At 44.0% G+C, this 16,539-nt stretch overlaps 1 protein-coding gene across 1 annotated transcript in view; it reads left to right on the plus strand.

Annotated features, from left to right (window-relative positions):
• Positions 1-16,539, plus strand: part of spef2 (sperm flagellar 2) — a 314,152-nt gene that overhangs the window by 207,657 nt on the left and 89,956 nt on the right. Inside the window, exons 27-28 of the mRNA XM_078557229.1 lie at positions 12,390-12,509; positions 13,656-13,845. Of these exons, the coding sequence (XP_078413355.1) occupies positions 12,390-12,509; positions 13,656-13,845 (310 nt within the window). The remainder of the gene's footprint in view (positions 1-12,389; positions 12,510-13,655; positions 13,846-16,539) is intronic.

Raw genomic sequence — 16,539 nt, forward strand, 5'->3', positions numbered from 1 at the left:
ACCACTCCCAAAAACGACTTTTTTCCCCTACTATTCCTCATCTCCACCCAAACCGATTCTACATCCTGATCTCCTGAACCAAGGTCATCTCCAGCTATTGAACCAATGCCTTCTGATTAACACTGCTACCCCTCCACCTTTACCCAGCTTCCTATTCTTCCTGAATGTCATGTACCCTTCAATAATAAGGACCTAATCATTGTCCTCCAGGTCTGAAGGTGGATAAATCACCTGGACCAGATGGATTACACCCCAGAGTTCTGAAGGAGATAGCTGAAGAGATAGTGGAGGCGTTAGTGGTGATCTTTCAGAAATCACTGGAGTCAGGGAGGGTCCCAGAGGACTGGAAAATCGCTAATGTAACTCCCCTGTTTAAGAAGGGAGTGAGGCAAAAGACGGGAAATTACAGGCCGATTAGCCTGACCTCGGTCTTGGTAAGATTTTAGAGTCCATTATTAAGGATGAGATTTCAGAATACTTGGAAATGCATGGTAAAATCAGGCAAAGTCAGCATGGTTTCATCAAGGGGAGGTCATGCCTGACAAATCTGTTAGAATTCTTTGAGGAGGTAACGAGTAGGTTAGACAAAGGAGAGCCAATGGATGTTATCTACTTGGACTTCCAGAAGGCCTTTGACAAGGTGCTGCACAGGAGGCTGCTCAGTAAGATAAGAGCCCATGGTGTTAGAGGCAAGGTACTAGCATGGATAGAAGATTGGCTGTCTGGCAGGAGGCAGAGAGTGGGGATAAGGGGGTCCTTCTCAGGATGGCGGCCGGTGACTAGTGGAGTTCCGCAGGGGTCAGTGTTGGGACCGCAACTTTTCACTTTATACATTAATGATCTAGATGAAGGAACTGAGGGCATCCTGGCTAAGTTTGCAGATGATACAAAAATAGGTGGAGGGACAGGTAGTATTGAGGAGGCGGGGAGGCTGCAGAAGGATTTGGACAGGTTAGGAGAATGGGCAAAGAAGTGGCAGATGGAATACAACGTGGGGAAGTGTGAGGTCATGCACTTTGGTAGGAAGAATAGAGGCATAGACTATTTATTAAATGGGGAGAGAATTCAGAAATCTGGAGTGCAAAGGGATTTGGGAGTCCTAGTCCAGGATTCTCTTAAGGTTAACTTGCAGGTTGAGTCGGTAGTTAGGAAGGCAAATGCAATGTTGGAATTTATTTCGAGAGGACTAGAATATAAAAGCAGGGATGTGCTGCTGAGGCTTTGTAAGGCTCTGGTCAGACCACATTTAGAATATTGTGAGCAATTTTGGGCCCCGTAGCTCAGGAAGGACGTGCTGGCCCTGGAGAGGGTCCAGAGGAGGTTCACGAGAATGATCCCAGGAATGAAAGGCTTAACATATGAGGAACGTTTGAGGACCCTGGGTCTATACTCGATGGAGTTTAGCAGGATGAGGGGGGGATCTGATTTAAACTTACAGAATACTGAAAGGCCTGGATAGAGTGGACGTGGGGAAGATGTTGCCATTAGTAGGAGAGACTACGACCCGAGGACACATCCTCAGAGTAAAGAGAAGACCTTTTAGAACAGAGATGAGGAGAAACTTCTTTAGCCAGAGAGTGTTGAATCTATGGACGGTCTCCGGGCCCTTTTCAAACTGAAATCCCCGTCGCTCTCCACGTCCTTTTCAAACTGAAATCCCTGTCGCTCTCCACGTCCTTTTCAAACTGAAATCCCTGTCACTCTCCACGGCCTTTTCAAACTGAAATCCCCACCGCTCCCCACGTCCTTTTCTAACTGAAATCCCCGTCACTCTCCACGTCCTTTTCAAACTGAAATCCCTGTCACTCTCCACGTCCTTTTCAAACTGAAATCCCCACCGCTCCCCACGTCCTTTTCTAACTGAAATCCCCGTCACTCTCCACGTCCTTTTCAAACTGAAATCCCTGTCACTCTACACGTCCTTTTCAAACTGAAATCCCCGTCACTCTCCACGTCCTTTTCAAACTGAAATCCCCGTCACTCTCCACGTCCTTTTCAAACTGAAATCCCTGTCGCTCTCCACGTCCTTTTCAAACTGAAATCCCCGTCACTCTTCACGTCCTTTTCAAACTGAAATCCCCACCGCTCTCCACGTCCTTTTCAAACTGAAATCCCCGTACTCTTCACGTACTTTTCAAACTGAAATCCCCGTCAGTCTCCTCGTCCTTTTCAAACTGAAATCCCTGTCGCTCTCCGGGCCCTTTTCAAACTGAAATCCCCGTCACTCTCTGCGCCCTTTTCTAACTGAAATCCCTGTCGCTCTCCACGTCCTTTTCAAACTGAAATCCCCGTCACTCTTCACGTCCTTTTCAAACTGAAATCCCCGTCACTCTCCACGTCCTTTTCAAACTGAAATCCCTGTCGCTCTCCACGTCCTTTTCAAACTGAAATCCCCACCGCTCTCCACGCCCTTTTCAAACTGAAATCCCCGTCACTCTCCACGTCCTTTTCAAACTGAAATCCCTGTCGCTCTTCACGTCCTTTTCAAACTGAAATCCCCGTCACTCTCCACGTCCTTTTCAAACTGAAATCCCCACCGCTCCCCACGTCCTTTTCTAACTGAAATCCCCGTCACTCTCCACGTCCTTTTCAAACTGAAATCCCCATCGCTCCCCACGTCCTTTTCAAACTGAAATCCCTGTCGCTCTCCACGTCCTTTTCAAACTGAAATCCCCGTTACTCTCCACGTCCTTTTCAAACTGAAATCCCAGTCGCTCTTCACGTCCTTTTCTAACTGAAATCCCCGTCACTCTCCACGTCCTTTTCAAACTGAAATCCCCGTCGATCTCCACGTCCTTTTCAAACTGAAATCCCCGTCACTCTCCGGGCCCTTTTCTAACTGAAATCCCCGTCACTCTCCACATCCTTTTCAAACTGAAATCCCTGTCGCTCTCCACGTCCTTTTCAAACTGAAATCCCAGTCGCTCTTCACGTCCTTTTCAAACTGAAATCCCCGTCACTCTTCACGTCCTTTTCAAACTGAAATCCCCGTCGCTCTCCGGGTCCTTTTCAAACTGAAATCCCTGTCAGTCTCCACGTCCTTTTCAAACTGAAATCCCTGTCGCTCTCCACGTCCTTTTCAAACTGAAATCCCCGTCACTCTCCACGTCCTTTTCAAACTGAAATCCCCGTCACTCACTGCGTCCTTTTAAAACTGAAATCCCCGTCGCTCTCCAAATCCTTTTCAAACTGAAATCCCCGTCACTCTCCACGTCCTTTTCAAACTGAAATCCCCATCACTCTCCACGTCCTTTTCAAACTGAAATCCCCGTCACTCTCCACGTCCTTTTCAAACTGAAATCCCCGTCACTCTCCACATCGTTTTCAAACTAAAATCCCTGTCGCTCTCCACGTTCTATTCAAACTGAAATCACTGTCGCTCTCCGCGCCCGTTTCAAACTGAAATCCCCGTCGATCTCCACGTCCTTTTCAAACTGAAATCCCCGTCACTCTCCACGTCCTTTTCAAACTGAAATCCCCGTCGCTCTCCACGTCCTTTTCAAACTGAAATCCCCGTCACTCTCCACGTCCTTTTCAAACTGAAATCCCCACCGCTCTCCATGCCGTTTTCAAACTGAAATCACTCTCGCTCTCCACGCCCTTTTCTAACTGAAGTACCCGCCGCTCTCCGGGCCCTTTACAAACTGAAATCTCCGCCGCTCTCCACATCCTTTTCAAACTGATATCCCCGCTGCTCTCTGGGCCCTTTCCAAACTGAATTCTCTCCCATTCTCCGTGCCTTTTATTTAAACTGAGGTCCCTGCCGCTCTCTGCGCCCTTTTCAAACTCAAATTGTTCAGAAGAGTAAGAGGCGATTTGATTTAAACATATAAGATCCTGAGGGGTCTTGACAGGGTGGATGTGAAGAGGATGTTTCCTCTTGTGGAAGAATCTAGAACTAGGGGTCACTGTTTAAAAATAAGGGGTCGCTCATTTAAGTCGGAGATGAGGAGAAATATTTTCCCTCATAGGGTTGTGAGTCTTTGGAACTCTCTTCCTCAAAAGGCATTGAAAGCAGAGTCTTTAAATATTTTTATGGCAGAGCGAGATAGATTCTTGATTAACAAGGGGGTGAAAGTCTATCAGGGGTAGGCAGGAATGTGGAGTTGAGGTTACAGTCAGATGAGCCATGATCTTATTGAATGGCGGAGCAGGCTCGAGGGGCTGACTGGCCTCCTGCTGCTTCCAATTCATATTCTTTATTAGCTGCTGTCTCAACCTGTCCTGCCACCTTCAATGGTTTGTGCACAGAACATAGAATTGCTACAGTGCAGAAGGAGACCATTCAGCCCGTCGAGTCTAACTCTGCTGTCTGGTGGAGCAATTCAACTAGTGCCATTCCCTCACCTTCTTCCTGTAACCCTGCACATTCTTCCTTTCCAGATAATAATCCAATTCCCTTTCGAATGCCTCAGTTGACCCTGCCTCCATCATACCTTCAGGCAGTACATTTCAGATCCTAACCTTTCGCTGTGTTAAACAGTTTTTCGTCATGTTGCCATTGCATCCTTTGCCAATCACCTTAATTCTGTGTCCTGGTTCTCAATCCTTCTGCCAATGGGAACAGTTTCTCCCTATCTACTCTGTCCAGACCCCTCATGATTTTGAAAACTTCTATCTTATTGTGCGGGGTCCTTTAGGGAAGAGTGATCCTAATTTGATAGAATTCTTTGCTAGGATGGAAGGTGAAGTAGTCCAACCTGAAACTAGGGTCCTAAATCTAAACAAATGAAACTGTGAGTGTATGAGGGGTGCGTTGGCCACAATACATTGGGGAACTTTATTAAAAGGCATGACAGTGGATAGACAATAGCTAATGTTTAGGAACGAATGTTTGCATTGCAACATTTATACATTCCGCTCTGGCAGAAAAACCCAACAGGAAAAGCGGCCCAACCATGGCTAACAAAAGAAATTAAGGATAGTATTAGATCCAAAGAGGAGTCATATAAAGTTGCTAGAAAAAGTAGCAAGCCTGAGGATTGGGAGCAGTTTAGAATTCAGCAAAGGAGGATCAAGAGATTGATTAAGAGGGAAAAGATAGATTATGAGAGTAAAGTTGCAAGGAACATAAAAGCGGACAGTAAAAGCTTTGATAAGTATGTAAAAAGGAAAAGATTAGTGAAGACAAATGTTGGTCCCTTTCAGTCTGAAATGGGACAAGTTATAATAGAGAACAAGGAAATGGCAGAGCAATTGAACAACTACTTTAGTTCTGTCTTCATGGAGGAAGACACAAATAACTTCCCAGAAATACTTGGGAACCAAGAGTCTAGTGAGGAGGAGGAATTGAAGGAAATTAGTATTACTAAAACAATAGTGCTGGAGAAATTAATGGGACTGAAAGCCAATAAATCCCCTGGGTCTGATAATCTACATCCCAGGGAACTAAAGGAGGTGGCTATGGAAATAGTGGATGTGTTGGTTGTCATCTTCCAAAATTCTGTAGATTCTGGAACAGTCCCGGCAGTTTGGAGGGTGGCAAATATAATCCCTCTATTTATAAAAGAGAGGGAGAAGACAGGGAATTACAGACTGGTTAGCCTAACATCAGTAGTAGGGAAAATGCTAGAATCTATTATAAAGGATGTGATAACAGGACAGTTAGAAAATATCAAAAGGATTAGATAAAGCCAACATGGATTTATGAAAGGAAATTCATGTTTGACAAACCTACTCGTGTTCTTTGAGGACATAACCAGCAGAATTGATAAGGGAGAACCAGTGGATATGGTGTATTTGGATTTTCAGAAAGCTTTTGATAAAGTTCCACATAAGAGGTTAGTGTGTAAAATTAAAGCACATGGGATTGGGGGTAATATATTGGCATGGATTGGGAATTGGTTAGCAGACAAGAAACAGAGAGTAGGAATAAATGGGCCTTTTTCAGAGTGGCAGGTGGTGACCAGTGGGGTACCCTCAGGGATCAGTACTTGGGCCCCAGCTATTTACAATATATATCAATGATTTGGATGAGAACCAAATGTAATATTTCCAAGTTCAGTGGGAATGTGAGCAGTGAGGAGGGTGTTAAGTGGCCTCAAGGTGATTTAGACAGGTTGAGTGAGTGGGCAAATACATGGCAGATGCAGTATAATGTGGATAAGTGTGAAGTTATTCACTTTGGTAGGAAAAACAGAATGGCAGAGTATTATCTAAATGGTGATAGATTAGGAAATGTTGATGTACAAAGGGATCTGGATGTCCTTGTACACCAATCACTGAAAGCCAGCATGCAGGTGCAGCAAGCAGTTAAGAAGGCAAATGGTATGTTGGCCTTCATTGCGAGAGGACTTGAGTACAGGAGCAAGGGTGTCTTACTGCAGCTGTACAGGGCCTTGGTGAGACCACACCTGGAGTATTGTGTGCAGTTTTGGTCTCCTTACCTAAGAAAGGATATTACCATAGAGGGAGTGCAGCAAAGGTTCACCAGACTGATTCCTGGGATGGCAGGATTGTTGTATGAGGAGAGATTGGGCCGACTGGGCCTGTGTTCACTGGAGTTTAGAAGAATGAGAGGGGATCTCACTGAAACATATAAAATTCTGACAGGGATGGACAGACTGGATGCAGGGATGATGTTTCCTCTGGCTGGGGGGTGGCGGGAGGTGGAGGGTTATCTAGAACAAGGGGTCACAGTCTCAGGATGCAGTGCAGGCCATTTAGGACTGAGATGAGGAGAACTTTCTTCACTCAGAGGGTGGTGAACCTGTGGAATTCTCTACCACAGAGGGCTGTGGAGGCCGAGTCACTGAATACATTTAAGAAAGAAATAGATAGATTTCTGGACATTAAAGATGTCAAGAGAGTGGGGGTATGATGTTGACATAGAGATTATATTGAATGGCGGAGCAGGCTTGAAGGGCCAAATAACCTGTGGCTTCTATTTTCTATGTTTCTATCAAATCTCCTCTCAACCTTCCCTTCTCCAAGGTGAACAGTCCCATTGTTATGACCGATGCAGTTGGTACAGCTGAATTATTTAAAATTCCCAGAGGGAAACTTTAAACAACTGCCATAACCTATAATTTTAAGTGTTATGTTTGAGATGCGACTCTAAATTCAGGAATCAGACAATCAGTTCTCAAGATTTTACATTAAACTAAATAAAACATTTTATTAATTTACACAGGTTAAAATATATATACACATGGTTTCCAATTACAACTATCATAACTTGTAACAAATTCCCAAACTAATCTTCATTAAGGCAACAGCAACCCATAGACTGAACCAAACACCAGGCAAAGCATTTTCACCTCACGAACTCAAAATGAGGTTCTTATCACTCCTGTGGAGCAAGTTGGAGGCTTACAGCTGCCTTTTGATCTCACATTGCCTCTGCCCTGCACACACAATACTGCTGAAGTTATACCTATCACCCCCATTGAATGTAAATTCTCATTGTATCGCCAACCTCTGAACCAAATCTCTCCAACAATAAAACCCCTTTCATTGTATCAATTTTATTAGTAATATAAACATATTGCTTGGTATCAGCTAGATAGGTGTCAGTTTTCACCCCACATCTTGAATGCTGTATTCAAAAAATGCAAATGCACTCTATCTCTCCCACATATCAAAACTAATACACATCAAAGCACCCAGACGAGCTGTCTTTAATCCAATTAAGACACACCCACAGCCTAAACCTCTAGTTTAAACAAAAAATATTTTCAAAAATATTCTATACATTAATAGCTTCATGACATTCCTCTCCTTATCAGAAAATGAGCCGTCATAATTGTAAAAGATGGCTTCATTTTAATAACCCACCTCACACTATCTCCTATACTTATTGCACTATTACATTACCAGATGCATACATTAACAGAACTATTTTTATACACAAGTCCTTGGTATCAACAGAAATCACTCCAGTTTTTTAAGGTTCAGGTTTTTTTAAAAAAAATGTCCCAAGCTTCAAACTCTTGAATACGCATCTGCGAACAGATTTTCTCTTCCAGCAATATGTATAATACTTAAATTAAATGGTTGTAATAATAGACTTCATCTGAAAAGTCTTGCACTTTGTCTTGAAATTTGTCCAAAAACTTCAAAGGATTATGGTCTGTATGAACAATTGTTTCTGATGAATTGTTTGCAACATAAATTTCAAAATGCTGCAATGCTAACACCAAACTCAAAGTCTCTTTTTCGATCATTGAATATCTTCTCTGTTGTACATTTGGCTTCCATGAAAAATACCCAGTCGGTTTTTCAATTCCAGTGTCATCTTTTTGTAACAGTACAGCCCCAATGCCTATATCACTTGCATCAACGGCCAATTTGAATTGCTTGACATAATTGGATACTGCCAACACTGGTGTCGTAGTTAATACAGTTTTCAAATCGAATAACTTCTGACACTCCAGTGTCCATTGAAACTTCCTGTTCTTTTTTAATAGTTCAGTCAGTGGAGCAAAACTTGGCTAAAATTTGGTGCAAATTTCCGGTAAAACCCACTCATGCCCAGAAATCTCAAAACTTCTTGTTTTGTTGTAGACACTGGGAAATCCACGATAGCCTTGACTTTCACATCTCTCGGAGCCACCTTACCATGTCTAATGGTATGGCCCAGATACATAACTTGCACTTTTACAAATTCACTTTTAGCCAAGTTCATCACCAAATTAGCTTCTTGTAGTCGAGTAAATAATTCTTCCAGATGCTGTAAATGCTCCTCCCATGTCTGACCGAAAACTATTAGATCATCAATATAAACAGCACATTTGCTGTGACCCACAATTACTTTGATTGTCAGTCTTTGAAATGTCGCAGTGCATTCTTCATACCAAATGGCATGACTTTAAACTGATAGAGTCCACTTGGCATTACAAAAGCTGATATCTCCTTTGCTCTCTCCAACAATGATACCTGCCAATATCCTTTTAGCAAGTCAATCTTTGTGATAAATTTCGATTGTCCCACTTTCTCAATGCAATCTTCCAACCGTGGTATGGGACATGAATCAACTTTTATCACCTCATTCACTTTTCAATGGTCCACACACAGACTTTGTGTTCCATCTGGTTTTGGTACCAGTACAATAGGCAAACTCCAGTTACTGCAACTAGGCTCAATGATATCATTTTGAAGCATGAAATCAACTCCCTTTGAACTAATATCACTATCCCCCAACATTATGGATTGACTAGCCCTTGTGTCTTTTAAAATTTTAACATCTTTACCTACTCCACCCTGTACACATGGAAAGACTTTCCCTTTACATGCAAAGTCTTTAAACATTTCTGCTCCCCAGGATTCTCTTGAGTAAACTGTGAACACATTTCCACTTCTTCACTTTTCACTGATTCTCCCTGTTTCACCTATACACAAACCATTGGCTTCTCCTGTGTCTGATCCTCAGTATCCCCCAGTACGTTTACTCCCAGAGTTTTTCTGTGCCCCTACAATTCCTACAGATTTTCCCTGCAATCTCCAACACACTGACTTCGTGTGCTCCACTTTATTACAAAAAGACACCTTAATTTTCGAATGTCACTTCTACCTTCAGCACCTTCATTTTTATTTGAGAAAGAACTCCCTGGGAATTTCCAGCTATCCCTTCTCTTCCCCGACTACATACCTTCCTTTCAACTTCCCACTTTTTATTCTTTTCCAATTTGAAAGGGTGACGGAAAAAAGGTTTGGCTCTATGAACTAACTTATAGCTATCTCTGCTGCTTGTCTTGCAGAATCAACCCTCCGTTCCTCCACATGAATCTCACTACTGAAGGGATTGAATCTTAAAATTCTTCCAAAAGAATGACTTCCCTAAGAGCTGCATAGTTGCCTCTATTTTTAACACCCGTATTCACCCGTCAAAATTACTTTGTTTTACTCTCTCAAACCCAATATAAGTTTTTCCAGGCTGTTTTCTCATATTCCTAAATTTCTGCCTGTATGCTTCAGGAACCAACTCATATGTACCCAAAATAACCTTTTTCACCACATCATAATTCACCGACATTTCTTCTGATAGTGAAGCATATACCTCAAGTGCCCTACCTAACAACTTAGACTGTAATAATAACATCCAGCTTTCCTGTGGCCATTTCACCTGTTTAGCTAGCTTCTCAAACGAAATAAAGAATTCTTCAAAATCATTTTCCTCAAACTTGGAAGAGCTTGTACAAATTTAAACATCTCCGGACTAGGTTCTACTCTAGAGATAAATCCTTCCTCACATACTGACGTCTCCTTTCTAACTGCCAACATTTTCAGTTGAAATTCTCTCTCTTTTCTCCTTCTCCAGCTTTGCAATTTCTTTCCCTTGTAAAAGCCATTTCTCTGTCCTTTGCTTCTAATTAAAGCTTTTTCATTTGTAACTGAAGTCTCACTAGTGTCAGGTTTCACTTCCAACTATAGATGCTGTGCTTATACTTTTAACTATATCTGGTTTCCTAGCCCCCTTGGGTAACCCCAATTTTAACTTATCTGCTAATCCTGTTACCTTACTTTTGGTTATTTTCTCCAACCCAATCAGAGTTATCTCTTCTACTCCCAGACAAGTCTGAGCAATTGCCAAAGCCATCCTGCAGTCTCACCACTTCTAAAATACCTCACCAACTCCTGAATTCAAAGTGCATCTCGCACTCGTAACCTTTAAGATTCACCAACACCAAACCAATCAAAGGAATTAGAAATATAATTTATCCCACCAAGACCCCCCAATTGTCATTTCAGATGCAGTTGGTACAGTTTAAATATCCCAGAGTGAAACTTTGAACAACTGTCATAACCTATAATTTTAAGTGTTGTGTTAGAGATGCAACTCTAAATTCAGGAATCAGACCACCAGTTCTCGAGGTTTTGCATTAAACTCTATGAACCATTTTATTAATTTACACAGGTTAAAATACATAGTTTCAAATTACGACTATTATAATTTGTAACAAATTCCCAAACTAATCTCTATTAAGGCAACAGCAACCCATAGACTGAACCAAACACCAGGCAAAGCATTTCACCTTACAAATTCAAAATGAGGGTCTTTTCACTTTGGTTCCTGTGGAGCCTGTTGGAGCCTTTTGATCTCACATTTCCTCTGCCCTGCACACACAATACTGCTGAAACTATACCTACCGCTGCCCATTGAATGTAAATTCTCATTGTATCACCAACCACTGAACTAAACCTCTCTTACAATAAAACCCAATTCATTGCACCAGTTTTATTAGTGATATAAACATATTGCTTGGTATCTGCTAGAAAGGTGTCAGTTTTCACCCCACTTCTTCAATGCTCTATTCAAAAAATGCAAATACACTCTATCTCTCCCACATATCAAAACTAGTACACATCAAGGCACCCAGACTAGCTGGCTTTAACCCAATTAAGACACACCCACAGACTAAACCTGTATCTTAAAAGAAAACTATTTTCCAAAATATTATATACATTAATAGCTCCATGACATCCATCTTCTCCAATCTGTCTTCATAACTGAAGTTCCTCATCCCTGGACCATCGTGAATATACCCCCAGGTCTTTTTGCTCCTGCACCCCTTTTAGAATTGCATCCTTTATTTTATATTGTCTCTCCATGTTCTTCCTACCAAAATGACTCACCTCACATTTCTCTGCATTAAATTTCCTCTGCCACCTGTCCGCCCATTCCACCAACATACCTATGTCCTTTTGAAATTTCACACTATCCTCCTCACAGTTCACAATGCTTCAAAGTTTTGAAATTGTTCCCTGTACAGCAAGGTCTACATCATTGCTATATATATCAGGGAGAGCAGAGGTCCCAACACTGACCCCTGGGGAACTCCACTCCAAACCTTCCTCCAGCCCGAAAAACATCCATTAACCACTACTCTCTGTTTCCTGTCACTCAGCCTCCTCCGGAGGTCCCCAGCATCACAGATGCCAGTCTTCAGCCAATTCGATTCACTCCACGTGATATGAAGAAATGGCTGAAGGCACTGAATACTGCAAAGGCTATGGGCCCTGACAACATTCCGGCAATAGTACTGAAGACTTGTGCTCCAGAACTTGCTGTGCCCCTAGCCAAGCTGTTCCAGTACAGCTACAACACTGGCATCTACCCGGCTATGTGGAAAATTGCCCAGGTATGTCCTGTACACACAAAGCAGGACAAATCCAACTCAGCCAATTACCAGTCTACTCCCGATCATCAGTAAAGTGATGGAAGGGGCTGTCGACATTAACCTGATCTTCCTCCCTATTCTACTCAGATTCTGCTCAAATCCTCAATCTTTCTTGCTTTTTCTTTTTTTATTTCAGATTTCCAGTGGTTGCAGTATTTTGCTTTTGGCCTGCTCAGGAACAGCTAGACACAGTGGTGTTGAGACTTTGGGGTTGGATGGGCAGTGTCTGACAGTAACTGTTCAGAGCTCTGTTTTTGCCTTTCATTTCAGTGCTTCAGGATCTAGCCAACCTGACAGACAGCTAGAACTGGAAGTCAGCAGCCCCGTGACTGAATACAAAGAGGAGCTGAAAGATAAAAAGGAAGAAGAACAAGAAACAAAAGAGTTCAAGTAGGTGCTGAGTATTTGTTCAGCAGTTGGTGTAGATTCGCTCATGCAGAACCATTTGAATAGCATCCAATGTCAGTGTTACAGAGGGACAGAGGGTTCATAAGCAGGCAGAGTGGTAACCTTTCACTCAGTCAACAACAGCAATGAGTGAGGGAGATGGTGCCCTAGTGGCAATGTCGCTGGACTAGTAATCCAGGGACACAGGCTAATGCTCTGGGATCACAGGTTCAAATCCCACCACAGCAGCTGCTGGAATTTAAATTCAATTAATAAATCTGGAATTGGTGACTGTGAAACTATCATTGATTGTTGTAAAAACCCATCTTGTTCACTAATGTCCTTTAGGGAAAGAAATCTGCCATCCTTACCTGGTCTGGCCTACATGTGACTCCAAACACACAGCAATGTGGTTGACTCTTAACTGCCCTCTGAACAAGGGCAATTAGGGATGGGCAACAAATGCTGGCCTAGCCAGCAATGCCCACATCCCATGGAAAGACAAAAGAAAGGTTTTAAGGAGGACAGAGATGTGGGCGGTTTACAGAGTGACTTCCAGAGCGTTGGGCCCAGGCTACTGAAGGAATTCTTTACTGTAGAGGCTGGGATAGACAGATTTTTAATCAGTAAGAGAATCAAGGGTTATGGGGAAAAGGCAGGAAAGTGGAGTTGAGGATTACCAGATCAGCCATGATCTCATTGAATGGCGGAGCAGACTCGATGGGCCAAATGGCCTACTTCTACTCCTACGTCTCATGGTTTTGCGGTCTATGGCACGGCTGCCAATGGTGAAGTGATTAAAATTAGGGATACGCAAAGCCAGAATGAGAGGAGCACAGGTATCTTGAAGGGTTGTGGGTTTGAAGGAGATTACAGAGATAGGGAGGGGTAAGGCCATGGAGAGATTTGAAAATAATGATGGGTACTTAAGATCAAAAAGTGGCTTAACCGGGAGTCAATGTAATTCAGTGGGCACAGGGGTGATGGTGGGGGGCCTGACCCCTTTACATCCATTCATGTAGACAATAATGGTTAATCACAAAGTGCTTCGCTCAATACCTGACCCAGCTGAGAAGCAGTATCAGACTGTGCAGAGGCTTTTGACAGGATACATGATTGTAATGGCTGTGTAATCTTCCTCCACTGCAGGGTTCCTCTTGTTCCATATCGAATCCCCTCCTCCAGTCTAGCAGTAAAGGAGAAACCAAAAAGCCAAGCAAAGGTGATGGGGAAGGTGAAAGAAGAACCACTTGTCATGGAGATGCTATCCTTGACTGATGTCAATGAGTATCTGATCCTTGAGGCCTATCAGACAGCAACTTCAACTCTCTCAAACATTGTGAGTGTTCGCTCTGGGTACAATGGTGAAATGTTCTAAGCATTTCTTTGACTTTCAACCAGATGATGCACAATTTACCGTGAACGGCTCCTCTGTTGTCTGCCACACAGCAAAGAAAGTTTTGTTTCAATCAGGCCTTTAAAAGATCATCTTTTATTTCTCTCACATGTCTAACTAACAACTCACACCTCCATTCTCTGGCATTATCTATAGACCACCGCCATCTATTGATACCATTGGCCTCACAATCTCAGTTAGAACTTCCTCAAATCCCCCACACTCCTAAACCTAGGTTCAAGAAACTCAGGTTTCCCTTTTTATTCAACTCTCCTTAATTCTATAAAACCCAAAATCATCTAAGATTTGAAAATCTAGGAACCTCTTCTGACAACTCTGTCACACAGCTGCTGGATAAGCTCACCATTTAATGTACAGCCTTAAACCTCTCTCCTCTCTGTGTAACACTCACTATTTCTTTGTCTCTCTGTCTCTATGTGTCTCTCTTTTGCTTTCTCTTCTCTCTCTCTCTGTGTGTGTCTCTCTCTCTCTCTCTCTCTCTCTGTCCCCCTCTCTCTCTCTGTCTCTGTTGCTCTCTCTTCTCTCTCTGTGTCTGTGTGTGTGTGTGTGCATCTCTCTCTCTCTGTCTCTCTCTCTCACTCTCTCTGACTCTCTCGCTCTCTCTTCCCTCTCTCTGTGTCTCTCTCTCTATGTGTCTCTGTCTCTTGCTCTCTGTTCTCTCTCTCTGTCTCTCTCTGTCCCTCTCTCTCTCTTTGTCTCTCTCTCTCTCTCTTGCTCTCTGTCTCTCTCTGTCTCTGTTGCTCTCTCTTCTCTCTCTATGTCTCTCTGTGTGTGTGTGTGTCTCTCTCTCTCTCTGTCTCTCTCTTTCTTTATGTGACTCTCTCTTGCTCTCTCTTCTGTATCTCTCCCGGTCTCTTTCTCTCCCTCTCTCTCCATCTCTCTCTCTCTCTGTCTCTCTCTCTCTCTCTCCGGACAGGATTTTCCGCTCCTGTCAGCAGCTGGGATTGTGCTGGGTGGAGTAACGGCAAAAGCCTGTTTTCCAACGGTGGGAAACCGAGTTGGAAGTTTCCCCTCCAGACTTTCAGTGTGGGTCAGGTTTCCTGCTGCGTCCATGTCAAGAAGCAGGTTTGCATCTCAGGAATGCTCATTAAAAAGCCAGCTCGCCGGAGTCACATGTTTACATATCAATTCGGAGCAGGAGTCGGCCACTCAGCCCCAAAAACCTGCTCTGCCATTCAATAAGATCATGGCTGATCTGATATTCTACCCCCAATAACCTTTCAACCCCATTACTTATCAAGAACCTAGCTCCCTCTGCCTTAAAGATATTCACAGTCTGCTTCAAGCACATTTGAGGGAGAGAATTCCAAAGCCTCACAGCCTTCTGAGAGAAAAATAATCCACTCATTGTGTCCTAAATGGGCGACCCCGTATTTTGAAGCAGTGACCCCATCACGTTCACAATGCCCCGCGAGTGGATAATTCGACCAGCCTGATTCCCCATCACGTTCACAATGCCCCGCGAGTGGATAATTCGACCAGCCTGATTCCCCATCACGTTCACAATGCCCCGCGAGTGGATAATTCGACCAGCCTGATTCCCCATCACGTTCACAATGCCCCGCGAGTGGATAATTCGACCAGCCTGATTCCCCATCACGTTCACAATGCCCCGCGAGTGGATAATTCGACCAGCCTGATTCCCCATCACGTTCACAATGCCCCGCGAGTGGATAATTCGACCAGCCTGATTCCCCATCACGTTCACAATGCCCCACGAGTGGATAATTCGACCAGCCTGATTCCCCATCACGTTCACAATGCCCCGCGAGTGGATAATTCGACCAGCCTGATTCCCCATCACGTTCACAATGCCCCACGAGTGGATAATTCGACCAGCCTGATTCCCCATCACGTTCACAATGCCCCACGAGTGGATAATTCGACCAGCCTGATTCACCACCGGATGTAAGTGGCGAGCACCAGGCGACCTGCACTTCACTCACAGCTTGGAGGTTTCTATGTGCAGCGTTTACCTGCCTTTCACCGTGCTGCTCTCACAGCTGCTCCGACACCGTGCCAATGCAGCTGAGGCAAGACCAGCAGGAAGGGAAGGGGGGTGTGGAAGGCACACGCTTCACTGGGGTGGGTGGGGGACGACCAGAGAGAGCTAAGGGAAGGAGCGGTCAGAGACACATGACTGGGAGGAGGTTTAAAGGAACATGGCGAATAAGTGGATGGCAATCTGCAGTTGTGTGCACCATGTAGTCGGGGTGAAAATGCAGAGGCAGTCCTGGGGCAGTGTGCATTATGCTACATGGCTATGTCTCGATCCCAGCCTAAAGAGGGGGAGGTCCTTTCCATCCTGCGTTGGTCGTGCACAGCTTGGTGTGCACCATGTGGTCAGTCCCTCACACGTTTGGGTCCTGGGGGTTGGTGTCTTGGGACTGGGCAGCAGACGGCACAGTCACAGTCAGGGCAGGCATCTACAAGCTATGAATATGGAACTGGAAGCTAAGAGGGGGTTGATCATTGGAGCAAGCTGGAGTAGTTGAATGACCTGGCCTACTTCCTGGAAACAAAAGACTTGAGGAAAGCAAACGACTCCTCCTGGGAGCCCAAGCTTGCCGACTGATTGAGTGGTAGTGAATGTGGAGAGGGGTGATGTGAGCAGCC

Source organism: Cetorhinus maximus, chromosome 2, assembly GCF_964194155.1.
Source record: "Cetorhinus maximus chromosome 2, sCetMax3.hap1.1, whole genome shotgun sequence".
Taxonomy (NCBI): Eukaryota; Metazoa; Chordata; class Chondrichthyes; order Lamniformes; family Cetorhinidae; genus Cetorhinus; species Cetorhinus maximus.